This window comes from Pelobates fuscus, chromosome 1, assembly GCF_036172605.1.
Source record: "Pelobates fuscus isolate aPelFus1 chromosome 1, aPelFus1.pri, whole genome shotgun sequence".
Lineage (NCBI taxonomy): Eukaryota > Metazoa > Chordata > Amphibia > Anura > Pelobatidae > Pelobates > Pelobates fuscus.
This window is the reverse complement of record NC_086317.1, coordinates 441,696,309-441,712,724: the sequence shown is the minus strand read 5'-3', so window position 1 is coordinate 441,712,724 and position 16,416 is coordinate 441,696,309. Positions and strand designations below refer to the sequence as shown.

General features: G+C 43.4%; 1 protein-coding gene across 1 annotated transcript in view; it reads right to left on the bottom strand.

The window, feature by feature from the left end:
- Positions 1-16,416, bottom strand: part of XPO4 (exportin 4) — a 94,049-nt gene that overhangs the window by 65,756 nt on the left and 11,877 nt on the right. The window contains exons 2-4 of the mRNA XM_063429863.1: positions 13,256-13,361; positions 11,934-12,075; positions 3,349-3,487 (exon numbers count right to left, since the gene is read on the bottom strand). Coding sequence (XP_063285933.1) covers positions 3,349-3,487; positions 11,934-12,075; positions 13,256-13,361 — 387 coding nt within the window. The remainder of the gene's footprint in view (positions 1-3,348; positions 3,488-11,933; positions 12,076-13,255; positions 13,362-16,416) is intronic.

Sequence of the window (16,416 nt, the reverse complement as noted above, 5' to 3'; positions counted from 1 at the left end):
GGGGGGGACCTACTGTCCTCCCCCTCTCCGGCCCCCACCCCTGGGCGGCGGGTGGGGGCCATAAAGATAATGAGGGGGGGGATGGGGGGACACCTACTGTCCTCCCCCCCGGCCCCCACCCCTGGGCGGCAGGTGGGGGCCCTAAATCAAATAAACCTCCCCCCCCCATCAAAGGTGACTAGGGGTCCCCAAGCCCCTAGTCACCCACCCCCCACCCAAATAAAAAAGCCCCTACCTACCCCCCTCAACCTAAAAAATAGTGAGGGGGGAATAAAATTACTACCCTGTAAAGTAAAATTAAACTTACCATTCGATGTCTTTTTTCTAAAATCTTCATTTTTCAGCCCCAAAAAGGGCCAAATAAAAATCCATTATACCCGTTGAACTTAAAATAAAATAAAAAACCCGAGCACAAAAAAAAATAATAAACCCTGAGGTCCCGCCCCCCCCCCCTCATTATCATTATGGCCCACACCCGTCACTCAAGGGTGGGGGAGGACAGTAGGTCCCTGTCCCCCCATTGTAATTTATGGCCCCCACCCACCGCGCAGGGGTGGGGGCCGGATAGTAGGGATTTTATTTTACAGTGAGCAGCCACTGGCTGCTCACTGTTTAGTGGACATGCCCCTACTCGCGGTATAGCGAGTAGGGGCATTCGGGAGATTTTATTCTCCTTTATACTATTATGGAGGGGGGGACCTGGGGGGCTTATGAAGTGGCGGGGAGCACTGCTCCCTGCCGCTTCTGTCTTTACATATTACAAGGAGGGAGCTGCGTGCTGGTAGCTCCCTCCTTGTAATAAACTGAACGAACACTGATACACAGTGTTAGATTGTTCGTCTGATTTTTCTAATTATTCATTCGTCTGTGCGGGAATCTCAGTGCTATCTAGTGTGGGCAGATGACGTGTCCCACAGGGACTTCACCTACCCACACAAAGATGGCGGCGCCCTGAATATAGATCGGGGCAGAAAATAAAGATTACAAAATAGGTAATCTGGGGGGCTTAGGGGCATTTGACTAAGGGGTCAATTGGATGTAGTGGAGGCGGGTTAAAAAAAAAAAAACTGGATTCGGCATGACAGTGACGCTTTAAAATCTCTGTAAGTGGTTCAAATATAACTTTACCAGCATTAGGTCTGTTTCATTTGAATAAATAAAAATATGTCGTGGGGGGGGGGAGGGGGGTAATAGATAGAAAAAACTAAGCATTTAAAATAAAACTATATCAAGAGCCCCAATACAAAATCTAAACAAGTATTATCCATGAGCAATGCAAATAGTGTAAAATATGAACAAAAATAAAATCTAATTTTAAAAAAAGAAAAATGTGTGCAAAAAACAAGTGTTTTTTTTTTGTTTTTTTAAACAGTGGAAGTTAAACTGTAAAATTAAGCTCTGTAATCACAATCAAATTAGTAAACCAAAATGCACTGTAGGAAGTCTGAAATATGCACTTATTGAAGTAATCTTCAGACAGCAGCACAACGTAAAGTTAAAACATACCTACATGGAGATGAATTGTGTCAACTATGACACACTGTGAAAAGGATATCCACAAACACAATAAGGAACAGATTACAGGACAATAAAAATAAATTGTGTTTTAAGCCACTATTGCACATCAAAGAAAAGCAAGAGAACAAATTACTGAATTTTCAATTTAGACTTCCCTTATTACTGCATGAGCAGTAGTACATCTTATATCAGCGCAGATAAGAATGGTCAGACAAAGCAAATGATTCCGTATGGAACCTTAATCAAGCTTTCTGTACAGTACAAATGTCAGTCTACAGAGGGAGCTAACATTTACGATGAAGAGATCATATTTCAGTTAGTACCAAACCGCAGATCCCAAATTACAAGCAATGCATTGCAGCATTTGCTGGAAAATTGTGGGCAATGCAGATATGCAGCCATAAGCACGGGAAACAGCAAAGCCATCATGGAAAACAGTGCCGGGTCATTTTAGAAACATTTCACAAAGAACGAATGGAATAATAAAAACCACAGATTATTTTTAGGCACAACATAAGGATTTATTTTTATGATCAGGCTGTCGGACTATTGTGGTTGGGGTACAAGCAACAGCAGTAGCAGAATTAGAAGAACCACAAACTGACACAAGGTCTAATTACATCAGAATAAAATGTAAAAATTAAGGTTTTACAAGCTTGGGTAAAACAAGACAGACAACAAAAATAAAATGATCTCCAGAAAAGCAGTATAGAGAGGAATTCAGCAAGTGGCAAAGATAGCCAACAGGAGCAACAGGTTTTAATATGGGTCATGTGTCTGGCTATTAAAGGCACACTATAGTCACCTGAACAACTTTAGCTTAATGAAGCAGTTTTGGTGTATAGAACATGCCCCTGCAGCCTCACTGCTCAATCCTCTGCCATTTAGGAGTTAAATCCCTTTGTTTATGAACCCTAGTCACACCTACCTGCATGTGACTTGCACAGCCTTCCATAAACACTTCCTGTAAAGAGAGCCCTATTTAGGCTTTCTTTACTGCAAGTTCTGTTTAATTAAGACTTTCTTATCACCTGCTATGTTAATAGCTTGCTAGACCCTGACAAGAGCCTCCTGTATGTGATTAAAGTTCAATTTAGAGATTGAGATACAATTATTTAAGGTAAATTACATCTGTTTGAAAGTGAAACCAGTTTTTTTTTTCATGCAGGCTCTGTCAATCATAGCCAGGGGAGGTGTGGCTAGGGCTGCATAAACAGAAACAAAGTGATTTAACTCCTAAATGACAGTGAATTGAGCAGTGAAATTGCAGGGGAATGATCTATACACTAAAACTGCTTTATTTAGCTTAAGTAATTTAGGTGACTATAGTGTTCCTTTAAGGGAGGACACAGATAAGGGGGTTAAAACCAGTGACTTATGAGATGGTACTTTGAGAATCATACCCTAAACTGTGACTACTACCCCAAACAAAAGTCTCATTTATTACAATGTAGAAGGCGCTGTAAGTTCCCACTGGAATTGGGTCATCAACTCCGATATTTCTAACATTTTTGTTTTGTCTTAGATGAATTGCACATTTGTTTTTGTACTTGCATCAATTGTACTCATGGACAACACTGTGGAATGTGTTAGATCACCTCTGTAAATACGGACGCTAAGTCCACTACCGAACAGAAATGTGCGATTTGAATGCGATTCAAATGAGATCTACCCAGGTCACAGTGTATTCCGCTTAATTGCCATCATTTTGCAGATGGGTATCAGTAATACCTCCCTTTGCACTTTTTCACGGAAGACACTGTATGCCCCAGAGTTTTCAGAGACACAAAACAAGCTTACAGAAAAAAAAAAAAGTAGAGCAATACTTACTACCGTGGGATTACAACTGCTTATTAAGTGGCTGACTTCATGGAAAATGCTCTTGCAGTCAATGGATTTATCTAAAGAGCCTCTTTTCACTATGACTGCTACCGCCAATAGAATCTGCTCTCGCACGTACTTCTGCAGGCTGTAGATGAAGTATAAATTAGATGTAAGATATTGACGGACACAATGCATATCCTGTAAACATGCACAATGACAAAGTAGACAATAAAATAATAAAACATATCAGTAAATTATTTTCCTTTCTTTATCAGAATAGCAGTAGAGGACCTGGAGGACATGACAGAGATGGGGGGAAATTAGCTCAGATAGTTGTTAAAGTAATACTCTGCAGCTCAAAAAGAAAAATACTGTTTAGTAGATATAACCTCAATGAAAACATGCATGCATTTAATTATGCAGTTTTTCCATTGGTGTTCTATCTACAAACTGGTTGCAAAAGTTGCAGATGTCTTATTTGCAGCCTTTGTAGACACAGGGCACCCAGCATTTCTTTGACTGTCCAATAGACTTTCCAATGAGAAGTATTTGCAAGGACGTGCTCTGACCAATTCCCTGCCTCTAGTATAGCTCCACTGAGCTAAACTACCAGAAAGTAACAGGACTTCGGATGGATGGGGAGCATGGGGAGATTTCAAGAAACAAATTGGTTTTTGAAAGTTTATTTTCAAATAAATATATTGGCAACGGTTTGTTTAACACCAATTAATTAGTTCCGGCTTGTCAGAAACTGAGCAGAGAAGGGATAATAGTCCATTGATTGGAAGCTTCATTGAGCAGATGGATCTTACGACAATTTTGTGGACATAACCTACTGCTTGTCATTAATTTGATTATTTTACATATTCATACTACAAATCACCATCATCCGCTGTCAGGTTCCCGTAGAGAATCTTACTGCCTGAATACCTAGTAAATCAGTCTTTCTGCAGTGGGATTATTACATTAAACAGCTGCCCTGCATTAGAACATCCCTTGCTGTTGCTCTGCAGAGAAGGAGTTACTTATCATAAAAAATCCTCTGGAGGATATGACAATATTTAGGACATTGATTGATTTTATTTTTTGTTTCTAAAATAACTTTAGCAACATCAAATTACATCGTATACGTAAAATGTTATTTAATTTTGCCATAAATCCTGCGGTACAGAGAACGTGGGGAGGAGCGTTTTTGGTTATGCAGTTTACTTTCGGTCCTTTTACTGTATTCTGGTCTATGGTCAGGTCTTCAATCCACACTTGTACATTTCACTACCACAGCAGTAAAGGCTAGTGTTTCATTTCACATAGAAGTGATTGATAGTCGGCATTACTAAAAGTGTAAGTTTTACTGCCCTGTGTTTGATGTACGAAGAAGTTTTATAGGGACAAACTACTAACTACCGTTTACTCTTGTGGTTGATGTGGTCTTTGGATGCAGCTTGTTACCTTTGTTTTTCAAAATGGAAACAAAGAATGTGACGGAAGATAAGAACCATTCGGTCCATCTAGTCTGCCCAATTTTACTTTCATTGGTCCCTGGCCTTATCTTATAGCATGCTTAAACGCTTTCACTGTGTTAACCTCTAGCTGGAAGGCAATTCCATGCATCCAGTAATACTTCCTGATATTATTTTTAAACCTTTGCCCCTCTAATTTAAGACTATGTGCTCTTGTTGTGGTAGTTTCTTATTTTAAATGTCTCCTCCTTGTGTTGATCTATCATATCCTCCCTGTCACGTCTTTCCTCCAAGGTATACAAGTTCCTTTAACCTTTCCTGGTAAGTTTTATCCTGCAATCCATGAACCAGTTTAGTAGCTCTTCTCTGAACTCTCTCCAAAGTATCAATATCCTTCTGGAGATATGGTCTCCAGTACTGTATCTCCAGAAGGTTACTGATACTTCAAGGATATGGAAGGATAATAAATCTTTATTTCTGATGTGCATTGATATATCACAACAATATTTTATCCGACATAGCAGCAAAGTAGGTGCATACACATGCTTGAGAGTCAACAGAGCATAAACTGAACAATTTAATTTATGAACCAGGCTCTAAGAACACAATGCAGCAATGAGAGAACTAAATTATCAAGGCATTCATTTATGGCATAATGCAGGTCTAAAGCACAGGATGCATGACAGTAAATTAAGTGCAGAGTGCTAAACATTTTTTAATATAAGGCTAAGAATATCACTGGTGGCAGCCAATAATTAGGACTTAAAAGAATAAAACTTAAGCTTGTGGTTGGAGCAGATGGGGAAATTAACAGTGATACGTATCATTGCCCCATAAAAGCCTGGAGGTCCAAAGAAGTATGGTGCTCGAGCTCCATGGTGAGGATAATGATCAAGCTATGCCCAAAAGTCAAAATGGATTACGCAGCTAGTTTATGGTACACCAGTCCCTTTAGAGCACTGCCCCAACAGTAATGATTTAAGGAGGTTATGGGTGCAGTTGTTACAGTTTTTCAAAATATTTGACAAAAACTGGGGACATCCCTGAATGAGAGCAAAACATCCTCCATGTGATAGAGGAACCATGTCTCAATTCAGTACTACCAAAGTGGGTTACCTGTCTATGTTGTCTAAGCTGTAATATGTCCAGTGCTTTGTGTTCCCCACCCATTACTAGAGCAGGTTCCATATAAATATAGATACCGTCATCTATAATAGTTGTACAAAATTGGTAATTGTGCAAAAAAAAAAAATTTTTTTTTTTTTTTTTTTTTTAAGTTTAATCCACATCCGAACGATCAGTGTGGGATTTACCTGTTAAGTCCTATATATTGAATGCGACTCTACAGGTAACTGCTGCAATTATCAATAAAAAAAACCCTAAGAAATAGCCTTCATTTGTCATAAGTTTGCTGATAGGTATATCGTCCCATTTATGATTTAACAAAGTTTCAAACCTTGGCATAATGAAGAACATTTGCAAATAGTACTTGGGTAACACACGGTAATATAGCTAACTGCTGCCATCTACTGTTCACGTACTGCACTTCATGTTTTATTCACAGCAATATGATTTTCAATTATAGGAACACTTTTTTTTATAATCTGGTGGCACTTTTGAAATGCTTAATACTGTCAGGGTCTCACTGTAAAGTCTGAATTCGAAGTGACTTTTAAATCTTAGGCCAAAGTAGTTGAACTGTAAGCATAGCTAGCTCAGATACTTTTTCCAATTCTACTTTTTCGGCCTTAAACAAAGCGGTTTTCCTGACAGTATAGTGTCCCCCTCCCGTGGCTGAGAAGGGGTTAAAACCCCTTCAGCAGCTTACCTTATTCCAGCGCCGGTGACCTCTTCTCCCTCGCCGACGTCACAGGAGCTGAATGCGCATGTGCGGCAAGTGCCACTCGCGCATTCAAAGTGTCCATAGGAAAGCATTTCTCAATGCTTTCCAATGGACGCTTTGCGCAATGGAGGTATAATATGCCTCCAGCGTCGCAGAAGCGCCTCTAGTGGCTGTCCGGAAGTCTAGAGGCTGTTTTAACCCCAAATGTAAACATAGCATTTTCTCTGAAACTGCTATGTTTGCATCTGAAGGGTTAAAACCTGAGGGACCTGGCACCCAGACCACTTCATTGAGCCATAGTGGTCTGGGTGACTATAGTGTCCCTTTAAATTTGACATTAACTTTTAACTCTTCCTTTAGTGATTAACCCTGTAAATGCTAATTTAATTGGTTTTGGTGCACATAAGCTGTCCCCGGCTCTAAAATTCACATTCTGCCTAAAATAACCTGCAATTATTACTTTGCAGGACTATGACAGCCACAAGAAGCACTTCCTGGATGCTACCAGACTTTAGGTCCCCTAAATGATACTGTACGTCCCCAAGCTCTGCACGAGGACATCCAATGAGATTGGAAATCCCCATAGGAAAGCATTGAGGCAAGGAGGGAGGGGGTAGAAACAAGAATCCCTTTAAATAGAATCCAGTTCACACAAACCCCATAGCCCCAAATGCAGTGAATACACATCACAGAGACACACGATGCAGTCAACGTAAAGTTTAGAGATACTCAATGACCTTGCTTCCTATTCAGTGTCACCATATCCCCAAGCTTTGTAGGAATTGCTTTCATGTAACACTAACCTCCGCTCCACCCTCTTCTTCACTTTGCCTTGTTTGGGGACAGTACCCCATGCAGGGCACGCCTATGTGATGCCAAAACGCTACATTTGTTGTCAGAATGCCAGTGACATCAGTCTATGCCAAAGAATTGATGGACAGATATATTTTGTATTAGTCCTCCCTCCCAATCTATACATTTGCAAGCAAATCTGCTAGCACCATGTATAGATGAAAATGGATGCTCTTACAAAATAGCATGTAGGTTGCAGGTACCACGACAGGCAGCCTTTTAAAAAAAATGCTATTTTCAAAGGTCTGCATGTACAGCATGACATTAAATGTGTCGAATTCTTATAATAGAGAAGCACTGGATTGGCAAGGCAAAGCAAGTGCAATGCATGAGTCATGTATCCTCAATGCTTCTCTGTGTATAGTACCGGATTGTACAAAAGTCGTCAAAAAAGGATCAGCTGCAGCATACAGGCAGTCTTTTTTTTTTTTTTTTTTTTTTTTAAACGTTAGTTCTTGTTATTTTTTTGTGCAAGAAGAAATGTCAACATTAAAATAAACAAATGTACTTTTAACATTAGGCTGATCCTTTAAACCATGGATGTCAAACTCGCAGCCCACAACTAATATGTTTGCGGCCCGAGGGCCACAGCGAGAGAGTGTAAGCTCTCCCTGCTCAGCTTCCTGCAGTGATGCCGGGAGCCGGAATGTGACATCATATTCCGGCATCACTCTGCGGTGCGCGAGGGAGCTGAGCAGGGAGAGCTCAAAATCAATGCTCCCTCACTGCCTGTCCGCCCCCTGCCTGCCTGAATGTACACTTGCCCAGCAGCCCCACTAGACACCAGGTAAGAAATCCACCCAGCTCTCCCAAATGTAGGGAGGCTGGGTGGATTTAAAATGAAAATAATTTGCTAGCAAAAAAGTGTTGGGGGGAAATGTGTGTGTGTGTGTGTGGCTGTGTGTGTGTGTGTGTGGCTGTGTGTGTGTGTGTGTGGCTGTGTGTGTGTGTGTGTGGCTGTGTGTGTGTGTGTGTGGCTGTGTGTGTGTGTGTGTGGCTGTGTCTGGGTGTGTCTGGCTGTGTCTGGGTGTGTGTGTGTGTGGCTGTGTCTGGGTGTGTGTGTGTGTGGCTGTGTCTGGGTGTGTGTGTGTGTGGCTGTGTCTGGGTGTGTGTGTGTGTGGCTGTGTCTGGGTGTGTGTGTGTGTGTGGCTGTGTCTGGGTGTGTGTGTGTGTGGCTGTGTCTGGGTGTGTGTGTGTGGCTGTGTGTGTGTGTGTGTGTGTGTGTGTGTGTGTCTGGCTGTGTGTGTGTGTGTGTGTGTGTGTGTCTGGCTGGCTGTGTGTGTGTGTGTGTGTGTGTCTGGCTGTGTGTGTGTGTGTGTGTGTCTGGCTGTGTGTGTGTGTGTGTGTGTGTGTGTCTGGCTGTGTGTGTGTGTGTGTGTGTGTGTGTCTGGCTGTGTGTGTGTGTGTGTGTGTCTGGCTGTGTGTGTGTGTGTGTGTGTGCGCGTGTCTGGCTGTGTGTGTGCGCGTGTCTGGCTGTGTGTGTGCGCGTGTCTGGCTGTGTGTGTGCGCGTGTCTGGCTGTGTGTGTGCGCGTGTCTGGCTGTGTGTGTGCGCGTGTCTGGCTGTGTGTGTGCGCGTGTCTGGCTGTGTGTGTGCGCGTGTCTGGCTGTGTGTGTGCGCGTGTCTGGCTGTGTGTGTGCGCGTGTCTGGCTGTGTGTGTGCGCGTGTCTGGCTGTGTGTGTGTGTGTCTGGCTGTGTGTGTGTGTGTCTGGCTGTGTGTCTGGCTGTGTGTGTGTGTGTCTGGCTGTGTGTGTGTGTGTGTGTGTGTCTGGCTGTGTGTGTGTGTGTGTGTGTGTGTCTGGCTGTGTGTGTGTGTGTGTGTGTGTCTGGCTGTGTGTGTGTGTGTCTGGCTGTGTGTGTGTGTGTCTGGCTGTGTGTGTGTGTGTCTGGCTGTGTGTGTGTGTGTCTGGCTGTGTGTGTGTGTGTCTGGCTGTGTGTGTGTGTGTCTGGCTGTGTGTGTGTGTGTGTGTCTGGCTGTGTGTGTGTGTGTCTGGCTGTGTGTGTGTGTGTCTGGCTGTGTGTGTGTGTGTCTGGCTGTGTGTGTGTGTGTCTGGCTGTGTGTGTGTGTGTCTGGCTGTGTGTGTGTGTGTCTGGCTGTGTGTGTGTGTGTCTGGCTGTGTGTGTGTGTGTCTGGCTGTGTGTGTGTGTGTCTGGCTGTGTGTGTGTGTGTCTGGCTGTGTGTGTGTGTGTCTGGCTGTGTGTGTGTGTGTCTGGCTGTGTGTGTGTGTGTCTGGCTGTGTGTGTGTGTGTCTGGCTGTGTGTGTGTGTGTCTGGCTGTGTGTGTGTGTGTCTGGCTGTGTGTGTGTGTGTCTGGCTGTGTGTGTGTGTGTCTGGCTGTGTGTGTGTGTGTCTGGCTGTGTGTGTGTGTGTCTGGCTGTGTGTGTGTGTGTCTGGCTGTGTGTGTGTGTGTCTGGCTGTGTGTGTGTGTGTGTCTGGCTGTGTGTGTGTGTGTCTGGCTGTGTGTGTGTGTGTCTGGCTGTGTGTGTGTGTGTCTGGCTGTGTGTGTGTGTGTCTGGCTGTGTGTGTGTGTGTCTGGCTGTGTGTGTGTGTGTGTGTCTGGCTGTGTGTGTGTGTGTGTGTCTGGCTGTGTGTGTGTGTGTGTGTCTGGCTGTGTGTGTGTGTCTGGCTGTGTGTGTGTGTCTGGCTGTGTGTGTGTGTCTGGCTGTGTGTGTGTGTCTGGCTGTGTGTGTGTGTCTGGCTGTGTGTGTCTGTGTGTGTGGCTGTGTGTGTGTGTGTGTGTGGCTGTGTGTGTGTGTGTGTGTGTCTGTGTGTGTGTGTGTGGCTGTGTGTGTGTGTGTGGCTGTGTGTGTGTGTGTGGCTGTGTGTGTGTGTGTGGCTGTGTGTGTGTGTGTGTGTGGCTGTGTGTGTGTGTGTGTGTGGCTGTGTGTGTGTGTGTGGCTGTGTGTGTGTGTGTGGCTGTGTGTGTGTGTGTGGCTGTGTGTGTGTGTGTGGCTGTGTGTGTGTGTGTGGCTGTGTGTGTGTGTGTGGCTGTGTGTGTGTGTGTGGCTGTGTGTGTGTGTGTGGCTGTGTGTGTGTGTGTGGCTGTGTGTGTGTGGCTGTGTGTGTGTGTGTGGCTGTGTGTGTGTGTGTGGCTGTGTGTGTGTGTGTGGCTGTGTGTGTGTGTGGCTGTGTGTGTGTGTGGCTGTGTGTGTGTGTGTGGCTGTGTGTGTGTGTGTGGCTGTGTGTGTGTGTGTGGCTGTGTGTGTGTGTGTGGCTGTGTGTGTGGCTGTGTGTGTGTGTGTGGCTGTGTGTGTGTGTGTGGCTGTGTGTGTGTGTATATGTATATGTATATGCCAATCATTTTGAGTTTTAATTTACTCTAACAGTGGGGGATTAAAAATGTCACAGTACATACAGTGACCCTAATCTTGCAATATTTTAGAGAGGGTCTGCACTATTCGCACAGGAGCAGAATTATAATAACCCTCTCCGGTACACATTTGCATGGTTGCTAATGTAGCTTTTCAAAATTGCCACTAGATTATAAAAAATAAAAGTGTGGATATGATTTAATAACCTGGCACTGCAAGCTTGCTTCATTCTTCCCCCCTCTCAGATACTAAAATACCCCCTCTCTGAACTCCAATGCAGCATCCACTATACTGAGTGGCACCCTGGCAGATAGATTTGCTTTCATGACAGCAAATAACCACATTGGAGCAGCGAGGAGGATAGGTGCAGCGCTGTATTAACCAGGGGGTTAACAAGACATTTGCCTTGGGTGGCACTTTCCAGGGGGCGGCAAAAAACCCAGCCCCAAATGCTCAGGCAAATGCCTTGTTAGCCTCGTTTTAAGGGGGCCCAAGAGCTGGCCGGCTGGCCACCCTTGGGCCCCCCTGGGACAGACTGACAGTTCTGTCCCTGCCAGGCTGGCGTACAGGCAGGCGGTCGGGTGCGCAAAGCAGGCAGAGAGCGTGCTAAGCTCTTCCTGCCCAGCCCCCCTTTGCTCCGCAGAGTAAAGCCGGAATATGATGTCATTCCGGCTAGGGGCATTACCCTTTGGCGCGCACCGGCCCGCCTGCGGGCAAGTGTTACTAAGCGAGCACGTCTGAGCGAGCGATTGTCTGTGTCTGTCAGATTGTGTCAAATCGGTAAATGTGTGTTCGTCAGTGTATGCAAGAGTGTGTGACCGTCAAAGTGTGCGTTAGTCGTTAACAGGAATAGGTGTGGTCTTGACACTAAGGGGCGGGGTAAATTTAAATTAGGGGGTGCCCGAGTTCCGTCATGCAGCACTGATCCAAAATACACCACTGCGTAGGTGACTTGCTTCGCAAAAATACCTTTAAGCCGGAATAGCTACTACAACTGGCCTGTGCAAGAAACAACATATTTTAACAGAATTTATCTTAAAAAGTTCAACAATGCCATAAAGAACGCTAGTTAGATTTTGTAGGTTACTGTCCATCCCTTCAGAATCACTAGGGGACCTGCACTTACTTCGGTCTTTGTAAAACATATGTTAGAAGGAATGTTCGGAGTGATTCAATGCTACTTGTTTCCAAAAGGACCCATTCTCTTACAACCGCTTCCATTATTGCCGTGGCAGCTTGAAAAAGAACATAGTCCACTTTGCTAGTTTCTGAAAAGAAAAAAAAAAAAAAGGAACATGTCAGAAAAATAATAGTGTGTAAAGCCATGTCAAAAATGTCTATAAAATGTAAATTCTCCATATTAGAGCAACCAGTGGCGTATACAATCCATGGGCCCGGTGCGAAACTGACCCATGTATGCCCCTCCCCTCTCATTCACCCTGACAGACAGACAGACACACACACACACACACACATATATATATAAAATGTTTAAGTCACCCTCCTGTTTCCTACCTTTTAGGTGCAGGAAGGTGACTTTCCCTGGGGTCCAGTGGTAGCTCAGGTTGATGGGAGTCAGAGTTCCCACTCTGACTCCCTCTCCTTCCTCCTGCGCAGCTCTCTGATAGCTGGGAGAAGTGACCAGTCACTTCCCCCCAACAGTGATCTCATCACAGGAGGCCCGGTCACGCTGTTAAAGCGCCGCAGCGCTGACCTGGCCCCCTGGAAATCCATACCCATCAGGTGGCTCTAACAGCATGGGCCACCCAATTGGCTCCTTCCCGTGCGGCCCCTGGAGTGACGGGCCCAGTCGCAGCTGCGACCCCTATATGTACGCCACTGAGAGCAACCAGACAACTGAATATACTAATCACTGCTGACAAATTCCAATCAGGATTCCAGTTTTCCTAAACCACTACATTTTGGGCCATTTTATAAACATGTGCCACACACAGATATAGATCATAAATTATATATAGTAGTATATTATGCTTGGAAAAACAAAACACCTTTCAATGGTTAATGGCAGGATGATTTTATATATTTCATATAATACACACACACACAGTAAAATGATAAAATTAATCAACGTTGCACCAAAAAGTGTTGCTTGCAGCCCTCACCCAGGTGTATTACTCAGAGATACAAACTGTATTCTTTTTTCGCATTAGCTGATTTCAGAAGGGTTATCAGTCTATAAAGGATTTGTTAGGTATTATGTATATAATGCTGTATCAAACTCTTTTTGTAAAAAAAAAAAAAAAAGGAATATTTAGTCCGGTCTTAACAGTTAATCGCAAACCTGAAGGGTCCATAACATAATCAACAGGACAGAATGTTCACTCACTAATGGCAAGTGGAAATTTTGAGCCCCGTGTATAATATTTATATAATAAGGTGTTGTTTTTTGTTTTGTTTTTTTAAGATGTCATAATATTTCATACGTACCTAATATGTGTTTGCAGACAGCAAATGGTGATTTGGATTTTCTAAATGACAGGAAGATGTGCTCCGCGTGCTGCCGTTGTTCAGTGTTTACCATGGACGGCGGAGCCTGAAAGAAAGCAAAGAATTTAGAAACATCTATTAAAAAGGGACTTTAAGTGATTCCCTAAACAACATAACAACTGCAGCTTTCTGCAGAGGTTATGGAGCAAGGAGGCTATGTTTGCAGTCCTTACAATCTCTACCCAGCAGACAATCTCACCCTTGTGACACAGACTGTCTTAGTTCTGCACACTCCAATTCCACGAACTCATACAAATATTTTATCCAGATAAGAAAGAAGTGAAAACCAATTAATATGTTCATGGTTTAGCTGCCAAAGATTCCCTTTTTTTTGGTCATACTGCTTGAAAATGGTTTGTCAAAAACCAGATGGTGGCTAAAGTTGTTATGGTACTTTGAGCGTCCTTGTACTATATTTGATATTTCTTCTATGGGATTCCAAGACTTTAAGAAATTAAAATATGTACGGTTATGAAGAGAACGCCAGCCTCAATTCGCCCGCAGGTTCAGGTAAGTAAGGCTCACTTTTGCCTGCCTCCCTCCCGGCCAGGGGACCACTAGCGTTGATATCACATACATGGTCTTTGCAAATTATGCAAAGTACGCAGACTGTGACAGGACTGCTTTAACCCTTTAAGGACCAAACTTGTGGAATAAAAGGGAATCATGACATGTCACACATGTCGTGTCCTTAAGGGGTTTAAAAAAAAAAGTGTTGGTCACTCGGAAATTTAATGCAAATAAACATTTGCTTCACATAAAGTTACAGCAGGATTAGTTTGAGCATCCATTATAAGAGTGGAAGAGTTTCAGAGTGGAGGCGGCCATCTTACCACCGCATCACAATTTTCAAATCCACATTGATATTTACAGATAAAAAGCCTGTCGAGAGCACTTGATCTCTGCAGCCAGAGTGATTTGCTGAACAGCTCTGAGCATTCCACTGTCCAATGAAGTGGTCTGGGTGCCAGGTCCATCTAGGTTTAACCCTTTTTGCTGTAAACATAGCAGTTTCAGAAAATTATTGACAGCAGCTAGAGGCGCTTCCGCGCTTCTCACTGTGATTTTCACAGTGAGAAGACGCCAGCGTCCATAGGAAAGCATTGAGAATGCTTTCCTATGGACTGGCTGAATGTGCGCGGCTCTTGCCGCACATGCGCATTCAGCCGATTACGTCGAAAAGGAGGAGGAGGAGAGTTCCCCGCGCCGAGGGAGCCTGGCTGTGGAAAACAGGTAAGCTTTAACCCCTTCCACCCCCTAGAGCCTGGCGGGAGGGTGGCCCTGAGGGTGGGGGAGACCTAGAGACCCTATAGTGCCAGGAAAACGAGTATGTTTTCCTGGCACTATAGTGGTCCTTTAACAGACTGACATATGCCCAACAACAATTATTGACCAGGAGTAGGCAATATTATATGATGATTCCGACTAGTTATGAGAAGAGCCACTTTAGACAGGATTAGTAAACCATCTTAAAAAAGGTTACCTAGAGAAATGCTTAAATACATATTTTACTATTTTAGGAATGAAAGTCCATCAAAACAAAAATTCTAGTCTTCAACAGAAAAACAAAAAGCAAAACATCTAAACTCACACCAAAAAAAAAAAAAAAAAAGATAGAGGCTTGAGTTACCACAGGCAGTAAAATAACGAGGTACAGGTGCTGCTATTCCACCTTACTGTGGCTCCTACAGTGATATATGCAAACACAATTTAGAAAAAGGAGGGAAGTGCAACCACAAGTGTGTGCAACAAGTGCTACAGCTTTAATTGAAGAACAAGCATCTATACAAACTTTTCGGGCAATGCCCTTTCTCAATGCATCTTGTCCTTAACCATCATTTTAATACTCGCCATTTTATAAGAAAAGGTGAAATAACACTCCCAAACCCACCCCCAAAGTGTCGGTAAAACCATTAACTCTCTCAAAGACCGCATCTCACAGCACAAAACTGCAATTCATAGTATTAAATCCGACACTCCTGTTGCACTGCACTTTAGAGATAAAAGACAATGTCTCACAACTGAGATACCAAATCCTTGAACGTGTTCCACCTCAGACTCGAAGGGGCAAGAGGGAGAAGATTGTAGTCCAGAACGAGGCTGTGGTTTACAGAATGCACTCATTTATTGGACTGGGTTATATACCCCAATCTCTAGAAGCTCCAAAATTAAATATCTTATGGCCAGGGATGTGACCGGACCAGTTGTGCTGGTTTTGTGTATATATATATATATATACACACACACGGCTAACTGTACTTATATACATACACACACATATATATACACATATACATATTTATGTATATAAGATTTGATTTATGAGCTGTATCTAACAGCTGCACTCATTTTTGCGTCTGGTTATTGGCGTTACTACATTTCTATTTTATCCCTTCCTACCCTTTTTTTCCCCCCTATGCCTAATACAGAATACCTGAGACTGACTCCCACCCATTAGTCTGCCTCTCTCTCTCTCTAATTTGGTGATTTTTTTACTGTATATGGCAATATATGTCTGCATTTAGGATTGCTATACAATAATTTACCTGTATCATTTCAATGTGTCTTTTGCTGCATTGACATGGGCTGACATTTTTCTTTTGAGTTTTGCTTTTCTTTGGCTATTCCAGGTCACTGCAATGCTTCCTGTGGGTCCAGCCTAATAATTAACCTGTGTACCTTGTTTCCTAGCATCACATGTCCACGGGCCACATGACCGGAACCAGCAAGATGGCAGCAGGCCTCAAATGGGGATCCCCTCCTCCTCATTTCCGTTGGGGTGGGTTTGGGAATGTTATTTCACTTTATTTTATAAAATGGTGAGTGTTACATGGATGGTTAAGGAAAAGATGCACTGAGAAAGCTTTGCCCGAAATGTTTGTATAAATGCAGCACTTGTTGATCCCACTTGTGGTTGCACTTCCCTCAAATTAAATTTAGATATTTAAACAAGGCAAATCACACATATAGGAAACCTGTGATAAGGCACGTTTGCAATAAAGTGAAATGAAGGGCTGAGCTCCAACAATTCAATACGTGTAAACTTTACCACTTCAGTGGTAAGATAAAGATTAAAAGTGGTTAAAATTAATTTAAAAATT